This window comes from Drosophila persimilis, unplaced genomic scaffold (genome assembly GCF_003286085.1).
Source record: "Drosophila persimilis strain 14011-0111.01,24,50 unplaced genomic scaffold, DperRS2 tig00000804-arrow-arrow-pilon, whole genome shotgun sequence".
In the NCBI taxonomy this organism is placed as follows: domain Eukaryota; kingdom Metazoa; phylum Arthropoda; class Insecta; order Diptera; family Drosophilidae; genus Drosophila; species Drosophila persimilis.
This window is the reverse complement of record NW_020825356.1, coordinates 126,930-148,719: the sequence shown is the minus strand read 5'-3', so window position 1 is coordinate 148,719 and position 21,790 is coordinate 126,930. Positions and strand designations below refer to the sequence as shown.

General features: G+C 43.6%; 1 protein-coding gene and 1 long non-coding RNA gene across 4 annotated transcripts; both read right to left on the bottom strand.

Annotated features, from left to right (window-relative positions):
* Window positions 1-1,226: 1,226 nt before the first annotated feature.
* LOC113566624 lies at window positions 1,227-18,739 on the bottom strand. Of its 3 annotated transcripts, XR_003409167.1 has the most exons (4): window positions 18,457-18,739; window positions 17,763-18,018; window positions 1,494-1,803; window positions 1,227-1,398 (listed from the first exon to the last, which is right to left on the bottom strand). It is a non-coding gene; the product is annotated as an uncharacterized LOC113566624 (long non-coding RNA). The 3 variants fall into 3 exon arrangements; XR_003409168.1 differs by lacking the exons at window positions 17,763-18,018; window positions 18,457-18,739 and adding an exon at window positions 5,771-5,785; XR_003409166.1 differs by lacking the exons at window positions 17,763-18,018; window positions 18,457-18,739 and adding an exon at window positions 1,898-1,961.
* A 198-nt stretch (window positions 18,740-18,937) lies between these two features.
* Window positions 18,938-21,327, bottom strand: LOC6597491 (mitochondrial import receptor subunit TOM40 homolog 1). The gene is made up of 4 exons (XM_002022691.2): window positions 21,104-21,327; window positions 20,585-20,847; window positions 20,095-20,512; window positions 18,938-20,020 (listed from the first exon to the last, which is right to left on the bottom strand). The coding sequence occupies exons 1-4, from the start codon at window positions 21,285-21,287 to the stop codon at window positions 19,881-19,883; spliced, it is 1,005 nt and encodes a 334-aa protein (XP_002022727.1). The 5' UTR covers window positions 21,288-21,327; the 3' UTR covers window positions 18,938-19,880.
* Between the last annotated feature and the right edge of the window lie 463 nt (window positions 21,328-21,790).

Below are 21,790 nucleotides of genomic sequence, written 5' to 3'. Positions count from 1 at the left end.
GGTTACTTTTGCAAAAACTTTCGCATTGATAAGCGGGAGAGGGAGAGAGAGCGAGGGCGAGAGATGGTGAAGCATGGAATGGATCTGTGTTACCATTATGGCATTCCCACGCACATGCTGTGCCTTCGCCTCGCCCACTCTCACAGCCTCTCAGCCTCCCTCTGCGTAATGAAAAGTTTTGGCGTAATGAAATAAGCCAAAGTTTTTGCAGCTTTCAATAATAACTGTAAAAGTAACTAGCCAAAGTTTTTGTTCCCCTGCTCCGCTCAGCTCTGCTCTGTCCTTTCCGGCGCTGGCCTTCCCTGTCAGTCCTGCCAATCTTTGCTAACCAACAGGCAAGAAGGACCCAGACCCAGACCCAGAAAAGAAGCTTCAAGGGCAGAAGGAGAGGCTGGCAAACTTTTCCGTGAATTTCCCTCTTTTGTGCCTGTTAACGGAGCCATCAATGTCATTATGAAGTGACGACTAATGTATCTATTTGAGTGCACTTTGATATGGCTCTCATGTGACTATCTGATTATCTGAGCATCTGAGAATCTGAGTGGGTGTATTCTCGTCTGCATCTCTCTCCCCCTATACCTATACCTTTCTGTGTGCCCTACGTTGAGAATGTTTGATTATTTCCAACTGAATTAGTTCATTAGCTTTTGTCCTGCACCCGATTTTCTTTTTCCTTTTGCATCGCCTTTGACTAATTTTCTGGCCCACCTTCTTCTGGTTTCCCTTACCACTTTCAAGGTTGTTGTTGTTTATTTTTAGCATGGTATATGACGTTTTACCTTCCTCTTGGCCTTTCAACACTTCCACTTTGGTTTTCTTAATGCTTTCATTTACGTTTACTTTCTCCTTCTGTCGATTTTTCTCTCATTCACTTTCATTTTTCAAGAGACTTTAGATGTCATCGATGATTTCTTTGGTAGGTTTCTTTACCTTTAACGCAGAGACGCGATTCGGCACCATCAAAAGCCGAATCGAGATGTCCCTCAGCTAAGACATTATCTGTGTGAATCCTGACACAGAGCTGTATATTTTAACGTAGCAGCTATATGACTCGTAACCGCCAAAATAGGAGAGGCGATGGATGCATCGCAGCTATTCTGCCCTTAAAACAGTGTTGTTAATTATTGTATATTGGTACTGCTTCCTACGGGTCGTCGTCTCCCTCTTTTGCGCGGATAAGACCATCCTTCCTGTGCCTTCTGGTGTTTATCAGACATGTTAATAGATTTTTTGGTAGGCAAAAATCTCTTTATTTATATGGTTATGCTTGGAAGTGTAATAAACACTTTTCCGCACCACCATAAAGGTAGAGTTCTAGTATGCCTACTCCACATCCCAAATCTAAATCAGCGTCAAAGAATGGTCCAAGTACATTTCCGAGTCCGCATAGATTCTATCCTGCAAATGACAGTAATGGTTCTCAGTCAAGTTCATCTTTAAAATCAGAAAAAGAGACGCAATCTCTCAAATTACGTGTAGAATGATTCACTTACCGTATATAGTCTATGTAAAAGTTTCACTAAAATTTTAGGATGCTACAACGCAGGCGTAAAGCGTCTGAGGCGACCCGCATTGCACTTGGTGTGGCAAGAAGATCCTGGAGAAGGGCAGAGATCTCACTTGAAAGAACTCCCGAAGCGTTGGCTTTGAGCACTTTTGGCAAATTGATGGCCGGGATATCTTCGATGGTGGTTGTGAAGTGGTGGTCACATGCGAGGGCTCTGCGGGACGTCTAGTTCAACATTCCACCTGACCGTATTGCACACCCAACCTCGTTGCAGCGCGGCGTCTAATCCAGTCGGTCTATTCGGAGAAGAATCATATTTCCAAATTATTTTTCGTTTTAATTTTGATGTTTGTTTTCTCTTTTTTTTTATTAAAAAACTAAAATTCTTACTTTTTTGTTCTACACACACAAAATTTGTATACTAAGTATGTGTTCTCTCGGAGAACTACTCGACGTAACTGAAACATTTCTGGCTGAGCCCCAAACTCAGAACTTGACAGCCCGAATCTCGAATCGATCTGAGTTTAAAGGCAAGGACTTCTTATTGAGAATTGTTTTAGTATGAATTTCGTTTATTTCTTTTGAATAAAAAAGCTGTTTAGCCTTCCCAAAACTGTCATAGTCAGATCTCTTGGGACTAAGAATGTATGCGTTTCTAATGATTTCATAGTGCCTCCAACTCTTCATCTTGGCCTGAATGTTTAACATTAATCTCCACTTCGTAAGTCTATTCTCCTGCCATGATTCATTTCATTACTGTACTGCACCGAAGCGATTTGCCTGCGCGGAAAGCATTGAACAGCCATTGAAAAGGGAACACAGGCCACACAATAACAATTAATCATAATTAAGCCCCAAAATGATACAAATGCGATGGTGGATGAGAGGAGACATGCAGAGACACAGACAAACAGACAGACAGGAGGAGGATGTAAAGCTCCTTGTAAGTCAGAAAACCCCAAACCATATACCCCCAGAGAACTGACCTTTTGACTTTGGACCGGGGGCTGGGTCTCAGCCTGATCCATCCCCCCATGCTGGCCGCAGCGTTAATCAGGCGTTAAATTAAGGCACTCATTAGCACAAATTACAAATTGAGCTGCAGGGAAGAGGACAAAGTGCAGGACCGGGGGCCGGCTGGGGATGTGGGTGGTTCCTTGCTAAGCCAGGTGCTCAGCATAAATCACTTAATAATCAAGTGCAGCCCATTTAATTGGCTTGCCGCTGGACCCCGGGCGATGTCCGCTGTCCGTTATCCACTATCCGCTATCCGTTTTCCTCTGTCCGTTGTCCGCACAGATGTCCGTGGCCTGCGAGCAATTAATTATTTTATTATGCCGCCTGACAAAAGCTGACTGCTGCCAAACGGCCCTCGGCAGAGTTGTATTTGTGTCCGCTGGCGTTTCGTCTCTCTTGTTGCCTTTTCATGACTGTACCGTACCCAGAACATACCCTGCAACGTAGGTATCCCAACCTGAACCTATTTTGGGACTTGCGCTTCTGTTTATTTCTTTTCAAGCTAGTTCCCTCAGATATAGTTAAGGAGAACTACAAAAAATATAGAATACTGAAATGAAACTTCAAGACTATATCATATGAACAATCGATCTTAAGATCATTCTTTTGACAATAAACAATGTATTTTGAAGGGTATATAAAGTTATATTTGACATTCCTTACTTGCTGTAGGTCCGTTTTTGTTTATTTGGCGACATTTAATTTAAGTTTTGCAATTTGCATGCGAATTACAGCGAGTCTGATTGAAATGACCCCCGAAAATGCCCCCCGAACATGGCCCCATTAAAATGCCCGTAGAAGCCATTTCATGTGAAAATACGAATGAAAAAAAAGCGACAGAGCAAAAACAAACAGCTGAAGGCAACAAAATTTGCAAAGTTTTTAATTGCCAGCCAACCGCTGTCAGTGACAACCGCAGCAGGAACAGAAGCGGAAGTGGAAGTGGAAATGGAATTTGAATGGGAACGGAAACCGGAAACAGGAAGTTTGTTGAATACATACCCCTCAAGGTGCGAAATGGGGAATATCGGAATGCGATTTATCTTTTCTCGGAGGGATTACAGATCAATGGGGTTCACTGGAGCCTGTCCACAATCACCAAACTTTAAGAATGGTTTCATTAAATTTTTATTCAAAACAAGAATCGAATCGATGTGAATTTTTACTAAAAACGAGTCCCGACACGAGATGGGACCCGATTAAAACCCCTTAACCGAGATTGTACATATGTATATATTATTCTATGATTATGATTCTTTTGATTTCAATAAAAATCGGATACATTTGCGGCCTCGCCAGATCGCAAGCTTAGGGTATTGGTTAGCCCTTATTAATGCTTATTTTGGACTTGATTTGTTCACATTTTTAACGACTTTTCGTCAGGGAACTTTAATTATTCAGAGACAAATTTACCAATCAAAATTAAACACCAGATCATGGACAGAAAGAGTATCGGAGAGACGTTATATCTAAGCCTCAGTTTCCATTCGATTCGATTTTGGTATGCTTTGCCGATTGTTCTGTGGAGCGCAGTATTTTGCATTTGAAATGCCAGTCAAGTCAATGGCGGTTGTCAGGGTTAGTTTTCTGTGCCCCTTTAACACCAATTCATCCCCTTTTTCCAATCTTACCCTTCAATCCGCCATTTGGCGTTGATCAAGTTCAATGTCGAGCTGTCAATGGCTGCAAATGTTCTGCAATAAACTAAAATTACAAAATGGCCCCAAAATATCCGTCTTGGGCTGGTGCTTAGACCCCCTCACTCCCAACACCCTCCTCTGCCTTTTGTTGCAACTCTTCTAGCCACAACTTTAATTCAACATCATCATCATCATCATCATCATGGAAAAGCGACGACGATGTGCAGATTTGGCCGCAAATAAATCGAAACATTTCGCCTGGCCGCCATAAAACTAGACAAGCCCCAAAATGGAACCCCCTCCCCACCATGGGCGCGATAAGGCTGGCAGCTTCAACTGCAAACCAATCCACTAGCCCCTCTACTACGTATAGATAGAGCCCCCTCCCGGTGTGCTGCTGGCCAATCTCTCAAAGTGCCAGACATGCCAAGAGGACTAAACAATTTTCTGGGCTGGCAATTTTTATGGCCAAACGATAAGTAAAACGATATTGAATGTGTATCCCTTTCTGGGGCTCTGTATTTGTGTGTCCCACTGTCTGGCGGGGCCCAAAATAGTGGATGTGGATGTGGATGGGACAGTGGCAGTGGCAGTGGAGTGGAGCATTGGAGGCCACCGCATTAAATGCCGATAAGCATCGAAGGCATTGTCCTTCCTCCTGCCAATGAAATTCCATTCGATTTCAATCCTACTTCATTCATTCGATTCCCTTTTGGGGTTCTGTCTTTTGTTTAAAGCCATTCTGGGCTCTGCGTCGGGCTTATTAGCACTTCGCTGGGGTCCTAAACCAGAAAACTTTAAGGGGTCTTCAGCATTTCATTCCATTATTTTTGGGGTGAGGAGAATTCCGTGCAAACGGTGGGACAGTGTGTAGGGCTAAGGCGAAATTAGCTGCACGAGTGCAAAGTGCGAAATGTGAAATGTTAAATGTGAAATGTTAAATGGCCGCTGCAAGGGCCAGTGAAAATGACTCTGCTCCGTGCCACCAAGAGCACCCTCTGCCTCATCCAGGCTCCAGGCAATACCAATCCACGACTCCACTCCTCGGTTGAAGGAAGTGCTGCGTTAAAAATTATGTTTCCCACCACCACCACCACCCAGAAAACAACAAACAAAGAAAAGAAAAACCGGCAACAAAAATGTATATAGTCGTACATATATAAACATATACATTCATGGCATTTATAAAAGTCATTTGGAGTGGACCCGAGCGGAGGAAGGGCGCATGCAAAGTGCGGCCATTACAAATATTGTGCGCTACGATCTGTGTGGGACATCCCGATGATGATGGGGTTTGCCTGTATCCTACATCAGAGCACCTCTTCTGTCTTCCATAATGATTCGGCGTGGAAGTCCAATAATCAATCAGCACTCAAGACTCGGTGTTCCTTTTTCTAACTCCTTAAAAATGTCCCAGGACAATCTATAACAATAATTCTACTTTCTTCCTCACTAAAAGATCTTCTCTATCGGGCAGGAAACGTTGGGTTTCCCCACTAGTCTCTTGCAGTTTCCATACTATCTTTATCTTATCCTGTCGATTGCAATGCATTCCGCTGCATACGTTGCTATTTTGCGGGATTGAATCCCATGTCGAGACAATTACCTGGGAGATGCAGTCCATATGCCATTCTTGATGTCGGGGAGAGTGCAAAGAGGGAAAATTGCTTTGACTTTCGCTTGCGCTTTTTGCCACTTTTTGGTGCTTTCCGCCCACTACCTCGCTCCGGCAGCGTTCTCGTTCTCGTCCTCGTCCTTTTTGGCCATTTTGCTGGCAAGTGCAAGAGCAAAATGTTTATAATTAAACTTTAATGTGTATTTAATGAGCTTTGGGGAGTTGGCAGGGGCCAGAGCCAGAGCCAAAGCCAGAACAGTGTGGGCCTTGAAAAAATAACGCAAGTTTAAATGCGAATATGAATATGAAAGTCGTGCAACGCCGTGCCGTATGCGAGCCTTTGTCTCTGCCATCGTTCCTTTACCGTTCTGTTCCCCCAAAAAAAGGGAATGTTTACAAGGCCAAAAAGTTGAGCGGACCAAGATGTGTATGTAGATAGTGAAAGACACCAGCACCAGCCCCGACACAGTCACAGATTCGCAGAGTCATAGATACATATAGTCCTACGACTGAGAGTCGAAGGAAAGGGAACTTTATCCCTTGATAATATAAATTTAATCGTTCGCTTAATTGTCTTCATATGAAACCGACTAAATGGTGTTAAAACTTTTGCAAACAAATTGCAACTAGTTGTAGGGAGTCCTGGGGAAGGACCAGCGCCAAGACGAGGACCAGGACGACGACTTGTGAACAAATTTCGTAAACGCCACTCGACGACTCTAGCTGAGTCGAGTCGCTTTGAGCCACTTCAAATTGCAAGTTGCTGCCACTGATACCTACACTCTACGCAAAGTTTAGAAGCCAAAAACTTTGCACACAGATCCCCGTTACCCTGTGAGTGTGCGAGTGTGTGCGTGCTGGTTAGGTCCTGGGCTTCGACCTGGGCCCGACCGTTCCTTGGGCCAGCAACTTGCTCACAAATGAAATTTCACTTAAAAATTCATGAAAACCCATTCTGACCAAAAGCCAAGAGGCCGACAAATTGCCTAGTGCTCCATAGAAAGCACAGAAAGCACAGCAAGGCTTCCCTGGAAGGGCTCTTGCTGGAAGCTGGAAGCTGGAAGCCTTAGCCTTTAGTTGTTATTAACTGCATTTCTTGGCCCAATTTAAATATTCAGAACAATCGAATACGGAGAGCTTAAGTGTTACCTATTCAACTTTCTATGCCTTCGTTTCAATATGCGATTGTTTCCATTATTTACTTTACTTATTCTTGTATGCTCAACTAATTATAATTTAAACTTCAAATAATCTTGTACTGATTTGTTAAGATTTTCATGCCTAGGCTGGTATCAGCTTTGGATTGATCTGACGCTCTTTCCATATACAATTCGATCTTAAGAGAGATCTATCAATTTATACTGAGTATGAATAGTAAGTTTATGTTGGCCTAAGGATGTGTCAGCTGTAGAAAAGAATGTATACATTTTAAACGGATTGCTGCCAAAGGTTGATTGTCAAAAGATAAACTATGGGAATAAAGTATGCAATCCATCACTGAGCACTGTGCAAGCTGTGCTTTTACCTTGAAGTGTAAAAGGCTCAAGCCTCTTCCCAAACCCTGTTTTCCCAGGCTGCCTAATCCTTGTACTTTCCCTTGCATTCAACTCCTTGGTCCTGCTTAGGACCGACTAAATACCAGTTAGCTTCAGATTCGCTCATCGTGCCTTCTCCGTTGGATCTCGTTGCCATTTGCACTTGCTATAAATGTGTAAAGTTTGATGATGGCTCAAATAAAAAGAGCCCGTGTGAGATAAACCGAAACGGAATAAGAATAAGAATGAGCTTTAGCTTTAGCTTTCGCTTGAGTTTGAGAGTGGATAAAGAAACAGATATAGTTATAGATATAGATAATATGCTTAGATATGGAAAATGGAAAAGGAGACAGCAACACACAACCTGGAGAAAAGTTTCTTTTGTAAAATATCATTTGTTTTATTGCTGTCATTGCTAAAAGTTTTCCAAATTGCATGCAGACACAGACACAGAAGCAGACGCTCAAATCCATAGCAGATATAGGTATGTGTGTCTGTATATTTTTACTGCCTGATAATTCGATTTGTTGGCAGAGAAGAAAATTTCGTATAAATCAATAAACTTATTCAATAAATGTTTGTACCATTCGGTATTTTGACATTTATGGCGACAATCATTATGCGCCCCAAGCCCCGCTCAGGTCATTAAACACACATAATCGATACTAATGAAGCTCTTGGATTTACTTGCTGCCAGCAATTATTGTGACTGCAGCAGATAATGCTGCCTCCTGCTGGTGCTGGTGATGGTGATGGTGCTGGTGCTGTTTCTGCCTCCTGCATCCGTTTTGTGGCATAATAAATTGCCCCTGTGCGCTTAAATAGCTTCATCAATAAGAAAACCAGGCAGGGCAAGGGAGGAAGAGCTCGACAGAGCCTCGACACGGCTTAAATCCCGCTCCCATAAATGTTTTATGCCTTCTTTTTGGCCTGAGATTTGTTTACCGCTCCGCTGGCACTGAGCGCTGAGCGATAAACAGAGTTCTGCCCTTCCTTCTCCTTCTACTTGCCTTAATGAGCCTGGGCCAACATTTTATGTAGCATACTTTTCAGCGTGGCTAATGTAATTATCTGATTAGGCTAAAATTAGGATAAAGAGTGGGAAGAGAGCTGAAGAAGAGTGCTAGAGTGCTAAGTGGTAGTAGAGTTTCTCCAGTAAAATGCAACATAAGTCCCAAAGCTATAACCGAATGTTGCGAAACTTATATCCACAGCCACGAAATGCATAGGTTCTGCATGCAGCGAAACTCCCTTAGTGGATAGTAGATTCAACAATCTAAGCAACTATAGCTATGTACATAGTTCCACACAGAAATGATTCTTAGAAATCCCTCCGTAAAGCTGGCAACTTGTCAGGATTTGAAGTGTAGCCCAACCTGCACTCCCCCACGATCTGGCGACGAAACTGGAGACACCACTGCACGGGAGGAATACTTATAAATGAAATTGCAATTCAATCGAGTGGAATAAACTTATAGCTGCTACGCATTGACTTTATCTACCGACTGTCGATGGCTGGCTCTGTAGTTTCGCAAAATTTATGACTAGCCGAAGTCGGAGTCGGAATAAAGCCCTTGATCAGTGGTTTGGGGACGGTAGGTGGTAGATGGTAGATGGTAGACAGACGACTCAATAAAGTCTCAATTGAATTGCTGACAATTGCAATTGCATTTCAATTGCGTTTTCGATTGCCGCGCGGCTTATCAGTGGCTCACATTAAACGCAGAGAAACAAACAAATAAACGGGAAAAAAGAACTCGACGACCAACACACACAAGAGCCATGGAAACTTAAGCGAAATGTTAACCGATAATAGCCCACAGGTTGGTAAAGCAGGGGAGTGTTTTATGTGGGGATCCCAGATCCCCGGCTATCAGCGGGCGTGGCAACAACGCCCAAATGTCGCATAAAATAAACATTTTCCAAATTGACACTTTCGATTCAAAACCAAACACTCAATTGCAGCAATGCCAGCGACACCAACAACGAGACCAACAGCGGCCACGACAACGACTACACCATCATCAACTACAACAAGCACAACAGCAAAAAGAAAGGAAGGAGAGCGTAGCATCGAGAACCGAGGCTATTGGTACCCTTGGTACCCTTTTCGGCTGAGTTATCTAAGGAAACTTTAATTTACGTTTGCTTGACTTTTTTCTTAAAAGTTCTTCTTTATTTTCCATTAAATGCTTCTGCCAAGGTATATTATATCATGTTCCATCCCACGGGACTTCAATTTGTTGCAGGAAATGATACATACTTGAAAGATTCGGCATAAAAATAGGACATGCCACCAGAGAAGCTCATAGAGAGAAAGATATATGGATTAATGTAGAACATATACACCTTATAGAGTCGCTAACAAGTTCTAGCTTATTCAAACAAACAGGGGTACAAGTCATCATACCGTGTGCAAGGTTAACAGAACAGAGCAGTGAAACAGCAACTATGGTTGATGTTGTCGTTATCAACTAAAATTCCTTGCATCGACGCACAGGACACAGGCACCCACACGGAGAGCGAGGTATAGAGAGAGAGAGTGGAGAGTGGAGAAGATAAGAAGAGCGGTCGGAAGGGGGGGTAAGCAAGTGGAGTGGAGCATACAAAGCCAGCACCAACACTGCCGCAGTCAACGCCATGACCATTATTGGGAACCTCAGCCTCCGTCACCATTTACTACCAACTCCAATCCTTCCCTCCCAAACTTCCTCAACTTTCCCAGACCCTTCCATTTAGCTCCAGCCATCGAAGTCCTACTTCCACTCCTGCCTGTCGTTACCGCATCGTCATCGGCATTTATAAACTGCACACAAAACACTGTCCAACTGTCCTGCACAGCCAGAACTTTCAGCTGCTGGACTTTTGCTTCGATTTGCAGCGGGGGAGGGGGATATAGGGGCTGGGGTGTTTGGTTGAGGCTGACATGTCGATTCGATTGCTGGTTAACTGGAACTGGAAGCTCTGAAGAGCCATAGCTATTATTATTGCTATTGTTGCTTAAGTATGGAACAAATTTGATGGATTTCGTGGACTAAGTCAATACATAATCACTATTATATATTTTCAATTAATTGGGACAGAAAAGATTGAGATACTCGAGAGTAATTTGATATATATATTTAATGATTGATATGTAGAATGGGTTATTCAAAACCAACTGACGGACTTATTGACAGCAGAGTGGAGGTAATTTTTGTTTTTAATTACAACAAAAGTCCAACAAAAGCCCAAAAAGAACAACTCCAATCGTTTGATGTTTCATTGCCATACAATTTGGTAGCATTCCGTTTTAAGATCACACTAATTCTAAATATAAGGTTTTGAATATTAAATACCTTCTTTGTTTTTTCACCGAATTCAAAGATGAATCTATACATAATTAGTCAATCCCGGACTGTCAGGAGCCAATCGCAGCATAATCCCACACCAATCTACTATTTTCCTGACTATCAGACTAGTCCTTTGCCGTACATAAATTGCTGCTCGAGGCGATCCGAGAAAATCTAATAAAAGCCATTCTGATGGCATTTTTGTACAACTAACGACCGTTTCAATGCTACTGTAAGTGAAGACGATAATGCTGATGACGACGACGACAACGTGAACGATAATGAAGCCATGCACATGCGGTCCAAGCAGTACACAGCCACACACAGAGGGAGGGGTGCCAGGGAGAGTGACAGAGCCACGGCCACAGTCATGGCCACAGCAATACCAATGCCCGGCTGCCGTTGGCCCTCGATGCCGACCTCTCGCTGGGTCCAACCTTTTGGTACTCCTTTTATACGGCAGCAGAGGGTATCCAGTTTTTGAGCAGTAACTATAGCTGTAGGTGATGTAAATCAATCGGATGATTCTTTCACTGAGCTGCCAGGGAAACAAATATATTTGAGCAGAACCCAACGTAAATATTGATGCATTAATATTTGTATATAACACCAGGGGAAAGCCCCCGGCACAGCCGCGACGACGACGAAAAAGAGTTATATTAATATTATACATTGATATATTTTCACGTAATCACATTTAGTTTCCTACGAATCCAATGCCTATATTATATTAAAGACAAGTGCTATGCAAGGGTATCAAAAGTTTCATCTCCGATGGTTAGACTAGTCTTTTTCTCTGGTTTTTGCTACTGCTGCTTCTTCCAACTGGCTGTCATCCCTTTTTTTCTCCCACAACACACAGCGATGGGGAGGATGGGCTGGGGGAATGGAGAAATGGAGAGTGTAAAAAGAGAAATTCCTAAATGAACGATATAAATTGTTGGCAGCCACAAATAATGAAAACACTTTGCGGTCATTTAGCGCTATTTGAAGCTTGCTCTCACACTCTCTCGCACGCCCACCCACCCATACACGCATGCTGTTGACAGTTATCCCTGTCTGGGTATGGGTATGGGTGTGGGTATGGGTGCGGGTGTGTGTGTGTCGGTGAGAGTGCAAGTGTAAAAGAGAGAGAGAGAGAGACAGCGAACGAGTGGGCGAAAGAGATGAATGGATAGATAAATGTTGGGTGCCTTCCACAATCCATCCGACCGCCTGTCTATCCGTCTGTGTGTGACATTTTTTCTTGCCCTTCTTCGACCCCGTCCAAAGTCTATTGCAATTTGAAAATGACATACGAAGTCCATTAAGCGCACAAATGTGCAGCGAACGCAACAACATCAACAAATCCATGGAACTCTACTGTCCTGTACCGCTCTGTACTATGTGCTCTGTGCTGGTTTTGGCCTGTCCCTGACTGTCCCCGACAAAGTCCTGTCCCGATCTGGCCCCTGCCCTTCTAATCCCCGCCTGATGAGCGAACGCCTGCTCGTTACATCGTTTCGTAGCCGGTGGTACGGGTCTCAGACTCGATTCAGATTCGGAGTCTGAGGCGGAATCAAATGAAGAGTCGGAGTCGGAGTTGCCGGACTGCCAAATCATGTTCATCAATACAAGGAGCACAGTGGATAACCAATAAAAAGGCCAATGTTATATCACACAGGAGTTGCTTTCTAGTATTTTAAACTAAATGTAATTTAAAAGCCTTTATATTAAAAAAACAGAATAAATACCTTTACGTTTAGGCATCGATCCCACACGTTTTTGATTATATCCTGACTCTATTTTGAGCAACAATTCCAACAAATTTCACACATGTTTCACTGCATTGTAAAGGTGGTTTCAGTAGATTTGTATCTTATAAATTTTAACTTTAGATCAATGCAAGCACAAAAGAGTCCAGGCTTTCCACTCGACCCTGCTTTAAAGACTCAATGGCTGTGAATAGCCAGTCATCACTGTACACACACACACACACAGTAGAGGTACGGTGAGCACACAGAGAGGTCGCGGCGATATCATTAAACGTTTGAAACGTTTGCTCCATTGATAATGAACATTGAAAACTTTCAAATGCAGACAATTGAATCTTAATTTTCCTTCACTATGTAGCAGGGAACAGCATCGGGAAGGAGAGGAAGCCAGACCCCAGTCCGGCAGCCGAATCGATTACCGCATCCTCCATGCATCAATGTTTGAGCACAATAAACATTTATTTATGATGTAGCACATATTTTTATTCCATTTCGATACAGCTTCCATAACTGTCCTTTTTTATTCTCTTCTCCCCTCTGTGCGTGTCTCTATTTTTCGTTCGTTCACGATTCCAATCGAGGATGTTTAATAATTCTTTTGTTAAGGCGTAGGGATATGCTGATATTGGAAATATGGATTTGGTTTCGATAATTGTATAGATTATACGAGCAAATTCTATCTGGTGTATTGGTGATGTATTGGGGCATTGTATTAGATAAAATTTCAATGCTTAAAACTCATCCATCAAGCTAATTCTTAGGGTTTCATAGGACATCACTGAGAGAATATGCTTCCACCTGTCCACCTAATCCACGACTCAAATGTGCACAATGAGCATTTATTTATGAACTGGATGTCCACAGCCACAGATACAGATACAGTACAGACACCTGCAGATACATCCCCGCTGCCACTGCAGCAATTTGCCAATGCAAAACGCATTGTGCAAGTATACTATACTTAGAAGCCTTCCCCTTTCGGTGGTTTATTACCTGACTGCTGCCGTTGCAAGCGCCCCAGCGGAGAAACATGCAAAATAATAATAAATTCTTGGGGCAAACAATGCTGGCAGGACATCTCAAATACACTGCTCGTACTAAAGCTCGTACTCGAAGTTCCATACAACTATAAGATACCCAGTGCTTAGAGGATTTTTTTTGAATTGAAACAGAAACATAACACATACAATATATGGGAAATGCTTGTGTAAATAATTATTGACACTATCGCCACTGTTCATGAGTGCAAAAAGCTGCGCTCGTTTTATTCAGTTGTGTCCGCTTTAAGCGGTGGAAAATGCTTCTTTTTGGATCTCTTAATATTATACTCTACGATCACAGGGTATAGACCGAAGAAGAAAAAGAACGATGTCAACGGCTACTGATGCTGTTGGCCCTTGACTGACCCCAGGTGGCACCTGTCGCTGTCAGGTTTATGAAGTAATTGAGGCACAAATGGTAATCGGAGCCGCTGCCAGAGCAGCGTCGTCCTGGCCAAACCATGCGTGACACAGGCAGCAGACAGCAGACAGCCAACATCCAAGACCCGGCAGCCACGCCTCCCGCTCCCAGGAACCCAGAAGCAGGGGTTCTGACTTCCGTTTACCGAATGACAAATAGGCGTATGAGCAATGCAGAGATGGCATCTAGCCCCCCATTCATTATGCATTACACGCCGACTTGCTTGGAGGATCTTCAGCGATTTTTCCATTAAATTACACCGAGCACTGACAATGGCAGACCTCGGGAATGGTAATGGCAATGGAAGTGGAAATCCGAAAAAGAAAACCATAGTTACGCCACGAAAAATGTTCTCATTCGTGGCTCATAATTGGCCCCCAATGGCGGCGGGGGGGGTTACGGTTTCGGCAGTTGGGAGGGAGTGTTAAAGTGGTAAATATGTCAGCGGCAGTCGAGATATAAATTCTCGTTAAGTAGACGCGCACACGCAATGCCTGGGAAGAGAGGGCTCGAGCTGGATTTGAGGCAAAATTAGGGGTTCCAAGAAGATGAAGATGTGCCAACGGGCAAAGGGGCAAAAGGGGGCATTTGGTCCGGAGTGCAGAGGCTACAGATGGTGGCTACAGAGGGGGCATGGTGGCCAAGAAGAAGCACCAGGCAGGCAATAATCGGTTGGTCTAATCTAGCTGCGCTTGAATGATGATGATGTGCCACGCCCCCCCCCCCTCCACACACTCACACACACACATGAAAGCCTTAATTACAACGTGCCAAGAGTTAAGCCGAAAATTTCAGCTCAGGGGAAGGGGTATGGGCCAGAAGACGACGAAGAAGAAGACGAATGAATTGTGTGGGGAAGAACATTTTTGGGAAGAACACGTGCGCACATGTGCAACTTCCGTTAAAAATCTATTGCTAACTTTCAACAATTCACAGACACAAACGTGGCCAGACACACACATAGATACTCCTCTTGGGCACCCGCCCCCGACCCACACACACAAACACACACACACATATGAGGTGAAGGTGTGCGCTTTGGCTGTTTGTGTAAGTGAGTTAGAGTTTCCTGCAGCTGTCGTGGCAACTTCCGGCTGCTGCAACAACGTTTACGTCGACGCCAAAGTCCATGTCTTTGCCTGCACAACGCCCTACACACCACCCCAAGGCAGAGACCCTGCCGCTCCCCCTGCCGTTGCCCCACTGCCTGTGTCCTTCTTCTATCTCTTGGATGACGGCTAAAACACTTATTTGGCTTAAGGCTAAAAACTCAAAGCCAAAAATAGCAATAGCAACAACAACTCAAGAGAAAGCATAAACAAAAAGAAAGGTACACATATTACAGTGCCGAATCTTTTGATACCCGTTCTCCGAACCAAAGATCTTCAAGATTCTCAAAATTTGACTAAATTACAGCTTTTAAATGATTGTTTCGAAAATTCGAAGATTTGTTCTTATTAAATTGTTGAATATATGGCGCCAGCCCTCGGCTCACTCGCTTCGCTCTCTAGCGCCTATGCAAGTAAAAAATCTGGCCACGACGACGATCCAAACTTGTTTATATAATAGAGATACATACATACTACATAATATATATTAAATGGAATCGGCATTCGACGCCCATCAGAATATGTGTAGGTATATTCTTCATAGAGCCGGAAATTGTGCAAACTTCTGAGGCATATACTCATAATGATCCCCTGAAATATTTAAAAGAAGACACCTAATGAAGACCAATGGCTTATACTTATAAATTTACAAGTTTTTCAGGTGTTCTATTTAGAAGTTAGCTAACAGAAAGAAAATCCCCTTTCAATGTCCCTTTTTTTGGTCTCTACCTCTTTCCCCACATCGCTGTATAGAGCATCATTTTCTTTGTGTTTGCGAACCTGTACCCACCGTTCGCTGGCACTGGCACACATCCCATGGCTGCCCTAGCATTTTCCTCTCGTGCATTTGTAATCAACGGACTGGTAGATAGTCTGTGAAGTAAAGTAAGTAATACGCATGCTGCTCTATGTGTGCTTAAAAAATTGCACAAAGTTCGAGCTCTCTGTGTGCCCCGTGTATAAGTGGGTGGACGAGTGCCAGTGCCGGTGCCAGTGCCGGTGCCAGTGCCAGTGCGATTGCGAGTACGAGTGGGTGGTGTATATGGTGTGTGCCTGTCTCAGTCATAGAACTGTTGCTGAAGTCACGTAATTCAAATAACTAAAGTTGGCGTAAATATGCCGAGCATACAACAGCGCTCTCTCCACTCTCCCGGCACTCGCTTGCAGCAGCATTGGAGTTACGTTGAGTTACTGGCGAAACACAATTGCTTATGCACTTGCTTGTTGTTCTTGTTGTTTTCTTGTACCGACTTAAAGCTCATTAATTTAACTAATTTTTTTCGTACTTAGACATCGCTGGCATCGCTGTCCGTGATGGACACAGAAGAGAAGAAGGACCAATAAACTCGACTACAGTTAGCTTCATTTTGTCCCAGATACTATATATGGCTTGAGCACATTCAGATATTATCTGGGCAGATGGTTTCAGATGATCGAGGATACAGATTTGTGTGTCCTAGGGACACAGTGCCCCTCTATACTATTAAAATGAAATGACTTTGTAGCTTAAGTGTCGCCGCGAACTCGTAAGATTAGATAGGGGAAGGAATAGCTGCTAATTACTTTCCTAAGCCCTTTCTAAGGAGCTGGAGGTTAAGGAGAAACATATTTGAAATGCTTATTGCGCTTTTTACAGTTTTGCAAGCACTTAGGCTGCCCGCTACTGGAAGCCCTTGACGCGCCCTGCTTTATGAGACATTCCCCAGCCTTTGGGCAGGACTTCGCATTGCTTGTGATACGCTTACGGAGGGTATATCGATACAAAGAAGACACTATTTACACTATTTACAAACTATCAGCATTAAGGGTTTTGTCTTTGCAGTGTTGTGTCTAGTTCTGTATGTTCTATTTCATACAGGATACAGTATATGCTAAAAGGGCATCGGCACCACAATAGGCCTTTTTGCTCCTGCAGAAATTTCTTATCTTCTTTGGTATTTTGTATCATCAAAATTGTATAGCACTCAAAGGAGCGACTGGTCTACAAGGGTATCTGAGGACTCGACCCTCTTGGCTTTTTCTTATTCTTTAATTAGTTACCCGATTTTTCTGCCCCCTTCACCGAGATTGTGGCGGCTACTTTATATGTTAATGAGTTTTTCTTGTTCTTCTGACACAGATTTCCTTTGTCTTAGCCATGAGTGAAGCGCCTGCCTCTGCTGCTGCTTCTGCAGCTCCGTCTGGTTGGACCAATTGAATTGGAAAACAGCTTTCGCGGGTTACATAATGCACACACACACACGCAGAGAGAGACTCGTAAGAGTCCGAGGAAAAGAAGCAGAGGAAATGCTGAAAATTTCCCAAAATACTAGTATGAAAGTCGCCTCGCTTCGCCATCCTGCTTATCGCTGAAATGGTTTGGCAGGGCATGCCCCTGGAGGAGGAAAGCAGCGGTGGTGGGGCGTAAGGGGTGTATGGCAAAGCGGCCGCTTTTTGCCAAAGTTCAAATTGCATTTGGTGGAACAGCAAACAGGAGAGCGAGAGAGGCGGGAGAGAGCGAGGAAAAAAGACCAAAGACCGAAAAGAAAATGTGGAACAGCAAAAAGCATTTGATAGACAGAGAAGGGCCGACAGGAAGCGTACACACACACACACACACACACACACACACTGACGGCTCCAATGTGTATGCGTGTGTCGATGTGTGGGGCAGGCAACATTTTCTTATCTAAACAATATTGCGACTGCTGCACTTCCAAAGCGACTGCAACAACATCCACTCTCCTCTGGCTGATTGAACAAAGTTTGCTTGCATACATTTTGTCGTTGGAGTTTTTGTCATATCTACTTACAGGGTATACCAGGGTAGATCTGCGCTGAGGCAGCTGCAGCAGCATTGCCTATCGTCATCGCAAATCGTTTTTTCTGTCGAACTCTTAGCATCTGTTGTCCCAGGAAAATCAAATCGGCTTGTTGCTATCACACAGTGTCGTCAAAACTCCATTCCAGGCGCTCCATTCCAATCGGCGATAGCATGTTGGGTATCAAATAGTCGCTCGGAATTCCACCTGGCCTCCATGGCTGTTCGCACACTTTCTGACTTTTGCCCTGCAAATGAGAATATGGCAACACAATTTACTTTTTGTGGTTGTTGCTGCTGTTCTTGTCCACAACATGTGCTGCCAATGGACGGAAAATGGAGCCAAAATGTTGGTCAAGTTTGTGGGAAAAGTCTTAAAGGCTACACGAAATGGCCCAAATTAAGGTTTATTCAGTAATAACAGTTTTAGGGTAACTGTGCTACGCTACGCAGTACAGTTTGAGCAGCCAAACACGGAGCAGCTGCTATAATTACAGCTTTAGTGCCTACTACAGTAATACAGTTGCAGTAAATAAATTCACAGTTGTAGCAGCTCTTGGACGTCACAGTTTGAGGAACATGGGCAAACACAGTTTTGTAGCTTCTCGGCACAAAAGTGTACGATAGGCCTATACTAGCTCAGAGATGGATTTCTGGGCCTTCTGGGCAAATTATTCGTCACTTACCGATCCTTACTTCTTCAACATCCGACCATCGCTCTTGCTACTGATCTCCGTGCTGCAGCCTTCAGCTACTCTCTCAAGTTGTTGGATCTGATTGATTCATTTATATGTGAGTTTCGGGTATCCTGTCGCTTTTTTCTTGATGTTTTATAACAGGCCACAATTTCCTGGTGATCTACTATCACTATCTGATGTAGCGTATCACAGCACCGCCATCACACAGCCCGCTGGTCGCTCGCTCATCTCCTTCTGGTAAGTCTTTTCCTTTTTCCATCCAATGTGTTATGGCGTGTAAATTGTTCAACATTAATTATATGGGAAATCTATTTTATTTTACGATCAGATTTTGATGGTCAATGAGAGATCCATTGCCTATTTAACGCGTATGCTAAACCGTCTAAGAGGACAACAAAAAAATTGTATTTAAATTGTTTATTTTTTTGTCTTTACTAAAACCTAATTTGTTGTTGTTCGCAGTACATTCTTGTTGTTGCTCTGTATCTTTCTTTATTTGAATGCTTGGGAAGCGGCTATATTACAATGTAACTGAACCATTTCCCATCTTTAACAAATGTAGTAATGGACTTTCTTTTGTAGAGTTTTTTTTATTAGTGTTTTTTTGTTTGGTTTTTTTTCCCTCACAACGTTTTGGCGCTAACGTTACGTCTCTTTCTTCCTTTTCTCTCTTTCTCTGCGTCTGCGTCTGCGTCTGTCTCTTTCTAGGCGCGCCACAAAGGTAAAAGTTGGTTTAACAAAGTTTTTTGTTATTATAACTAATTGTTAATTTATAAATTATAAACTTAAAGCAGTTTCGTTACCAATTTTACAATGTAACATACATTTAATACGCATTTATTATTAACTCTTTTCATTTCGGATTTTGAAAACTATTGATGTTTCTGATATTCTCTGTGTGTATGTGTGTGTGTTTGCGTGTGTGGTCTTGTGGTTGTTCTTGGTTTGCTGGCTGTTTGATTGTTCAAAATAAATGCGTACGTTTCTTCTCCTTTTTCATCTTCTAGGAAGCAACTTAAAATGTACAGCGACAATTCTTTGTTGGATGTGTGCTTTAAAATGTGTGGAAATGTGGAATATTCCTAGATACCTAACTGAAAACTCTCTCTTTTAGAAGAACGAAGCAAACGATGGTAGCGGCGTCGGCGGCGTCAGCGGCGTCAGCGGCGTCTGCGGCGGCTTAATCCCCATAAGCTTAAACAAATTCTTCTGTTCTTCGGTCTTTTGATACATTGCAGATTGTTGCAGACAAAAACGCCGCAAGGTACATTTCGAATTAATCAAAAGAATTGTCTGTGGTGGTGGCGGGTGGGCAATGATGTGCTAAACTTGACTGGATGTGTGAATGTGAATGTGGTTCGGGGGGCGGGGTCTGTGGCTAAAATTTGGTTAACGGGTGCTGCAGCTACCGGTTAACCGATCATCAGCCCGCAGCCCAGTCTAAAGTTGTTCTTCACATGGTTCATGCGGCCGCTCAATAAGAGCGTGAATGGCAATGGCTGCAGACGCTTCTCCAGCACCCCCGAAATGTGCCAGTTGGTGTCAATAGAGCCTACAAGGAAATGCACCAAACAATTATTGCATGCTGTCCATCCGAATATCGGAAGGATATATTGCAAGACTTACCTCGGAAGACCAAATCAGCCTTGGGCAAATCAATCTGATAGGCTACAGTGGCGACCGACTCTTGCATGCGCAGGCTAGTTTCGACCTCGGCACCAATCTGTAGCTGTTCACTGGCCTTCTGGTAGAAGCACAGATGCAATCCACTCAGTCCCAAAGTGCCGGACCACGTCGTGTTGCCGCTTGTGTAGCGGCCCAGGGCTGAAACAAGGGCAATCTGGCGTCCGGGCACATTCGGCCCATACTGATAAGCTATCTCGGCGCCCAAGGCAATGGTTGGAGTCACCGACTGCAAATACTGGCCAACGATTACGCCAGAGTTGTTGAAAATATTTGGATTGGCCACGGTGAGCGAGCCCGTGAAGTCGTCGCCACGATAATCAGTTGTCAACTGTGAGGCCACCATTTTCGAGTCCTGGACCTGTAACATTCCAAATGCATAAGAGACTGATTCTGCTAAATTCCAGCGCATTAACCTACTCTAAAGACTTACCTGCGAGGCAAACTTGCAGCGAACGCGCGGCGAGAACTGGTGAATGACATTGGCATTCAGATTGCCGGATGGATCAATGTCGCCTAGGAGCACTGGGAATGCCTCGGTGGGGCTAAACTGCTTGGTGCCCACGTAGGTGGCGCCGAAGCGGTAGCCGCTCGGCACCGTGTTGCTCATGTTGATGGTGTGCGAGACCTGGAAGTGATTGCTGAGTCCCTTGTTCAGCATGATTTTGGCTCCCTCGAAGGTTACGGCCTGTATATCTGCCGGTGTGGATCGGTCACCACAGGAGAGGAGAAAGGAGAAGGGAATTGGTTAGTTGAATGAACAATGGCCTGATAATGCATAATCAAAGACAACAGCACACACGCACACACACACACATACGCACGCACCGCGGTCCCCCGCTCACATGTTGTAGGTTATGTCATCAGACAGCTGAGGGTTTTTTCTAACCGCCTCGACTTTGGTCTATGAAAATGCGCACATTATGTAGTTGATCGACTGCGATTCGTTTACCTTTGCATTTTTTGTGCAGTTCCTCTACGGTTCCGGGATTCTCCAGAAAAATATCCTTCCCGGCAGTGTCGGTGGGGTCGCTCGATACCGATGTTTGTGTGGGTGCAACCACCGGCTCGGGGAGACTCAGACCGGCAGACACGCTGTTGCTTTTGCCTGAGGATGCCGCTAGCACGTTGCCCATTTTTTTTAATTTTTATTTTAATGCAAAAAAATTGTTAAAAATATTTTTAAGCAACACGCGCGATATGCCAGAAAGTTAGAGATGTTAAATGTTTATATAATGTATCGATATATATTATTTGTTGATAATATTGGTACGTAATTTGTTGCGATATATCATCGTCGAAAATCTATCGATTCGATTCGAATACCATCCCTGTTTTCATCTGCTCATATACGCTGAGAAAACTTTTAAAAATCACGGAAACAGCCGCACATTATAGACCAATAAATCTGCTGTTAATCTACTACTGTCCTTGTCTATAAGAAACCCCCCACACCCACACAATCCTCCACTGATAAATGATAAAAAGATGAGCATTGGAGTGTATATCTTTCTGAGACCTACAACAAGAATCAAATAACCGAAATCAAACCACTATTCCAAATCCAATCAAATTCAATCCTGATTAATTCATAGAAGTCGCAATTTTGATCTTGCAAATTCTCTTCTATAAAAACACT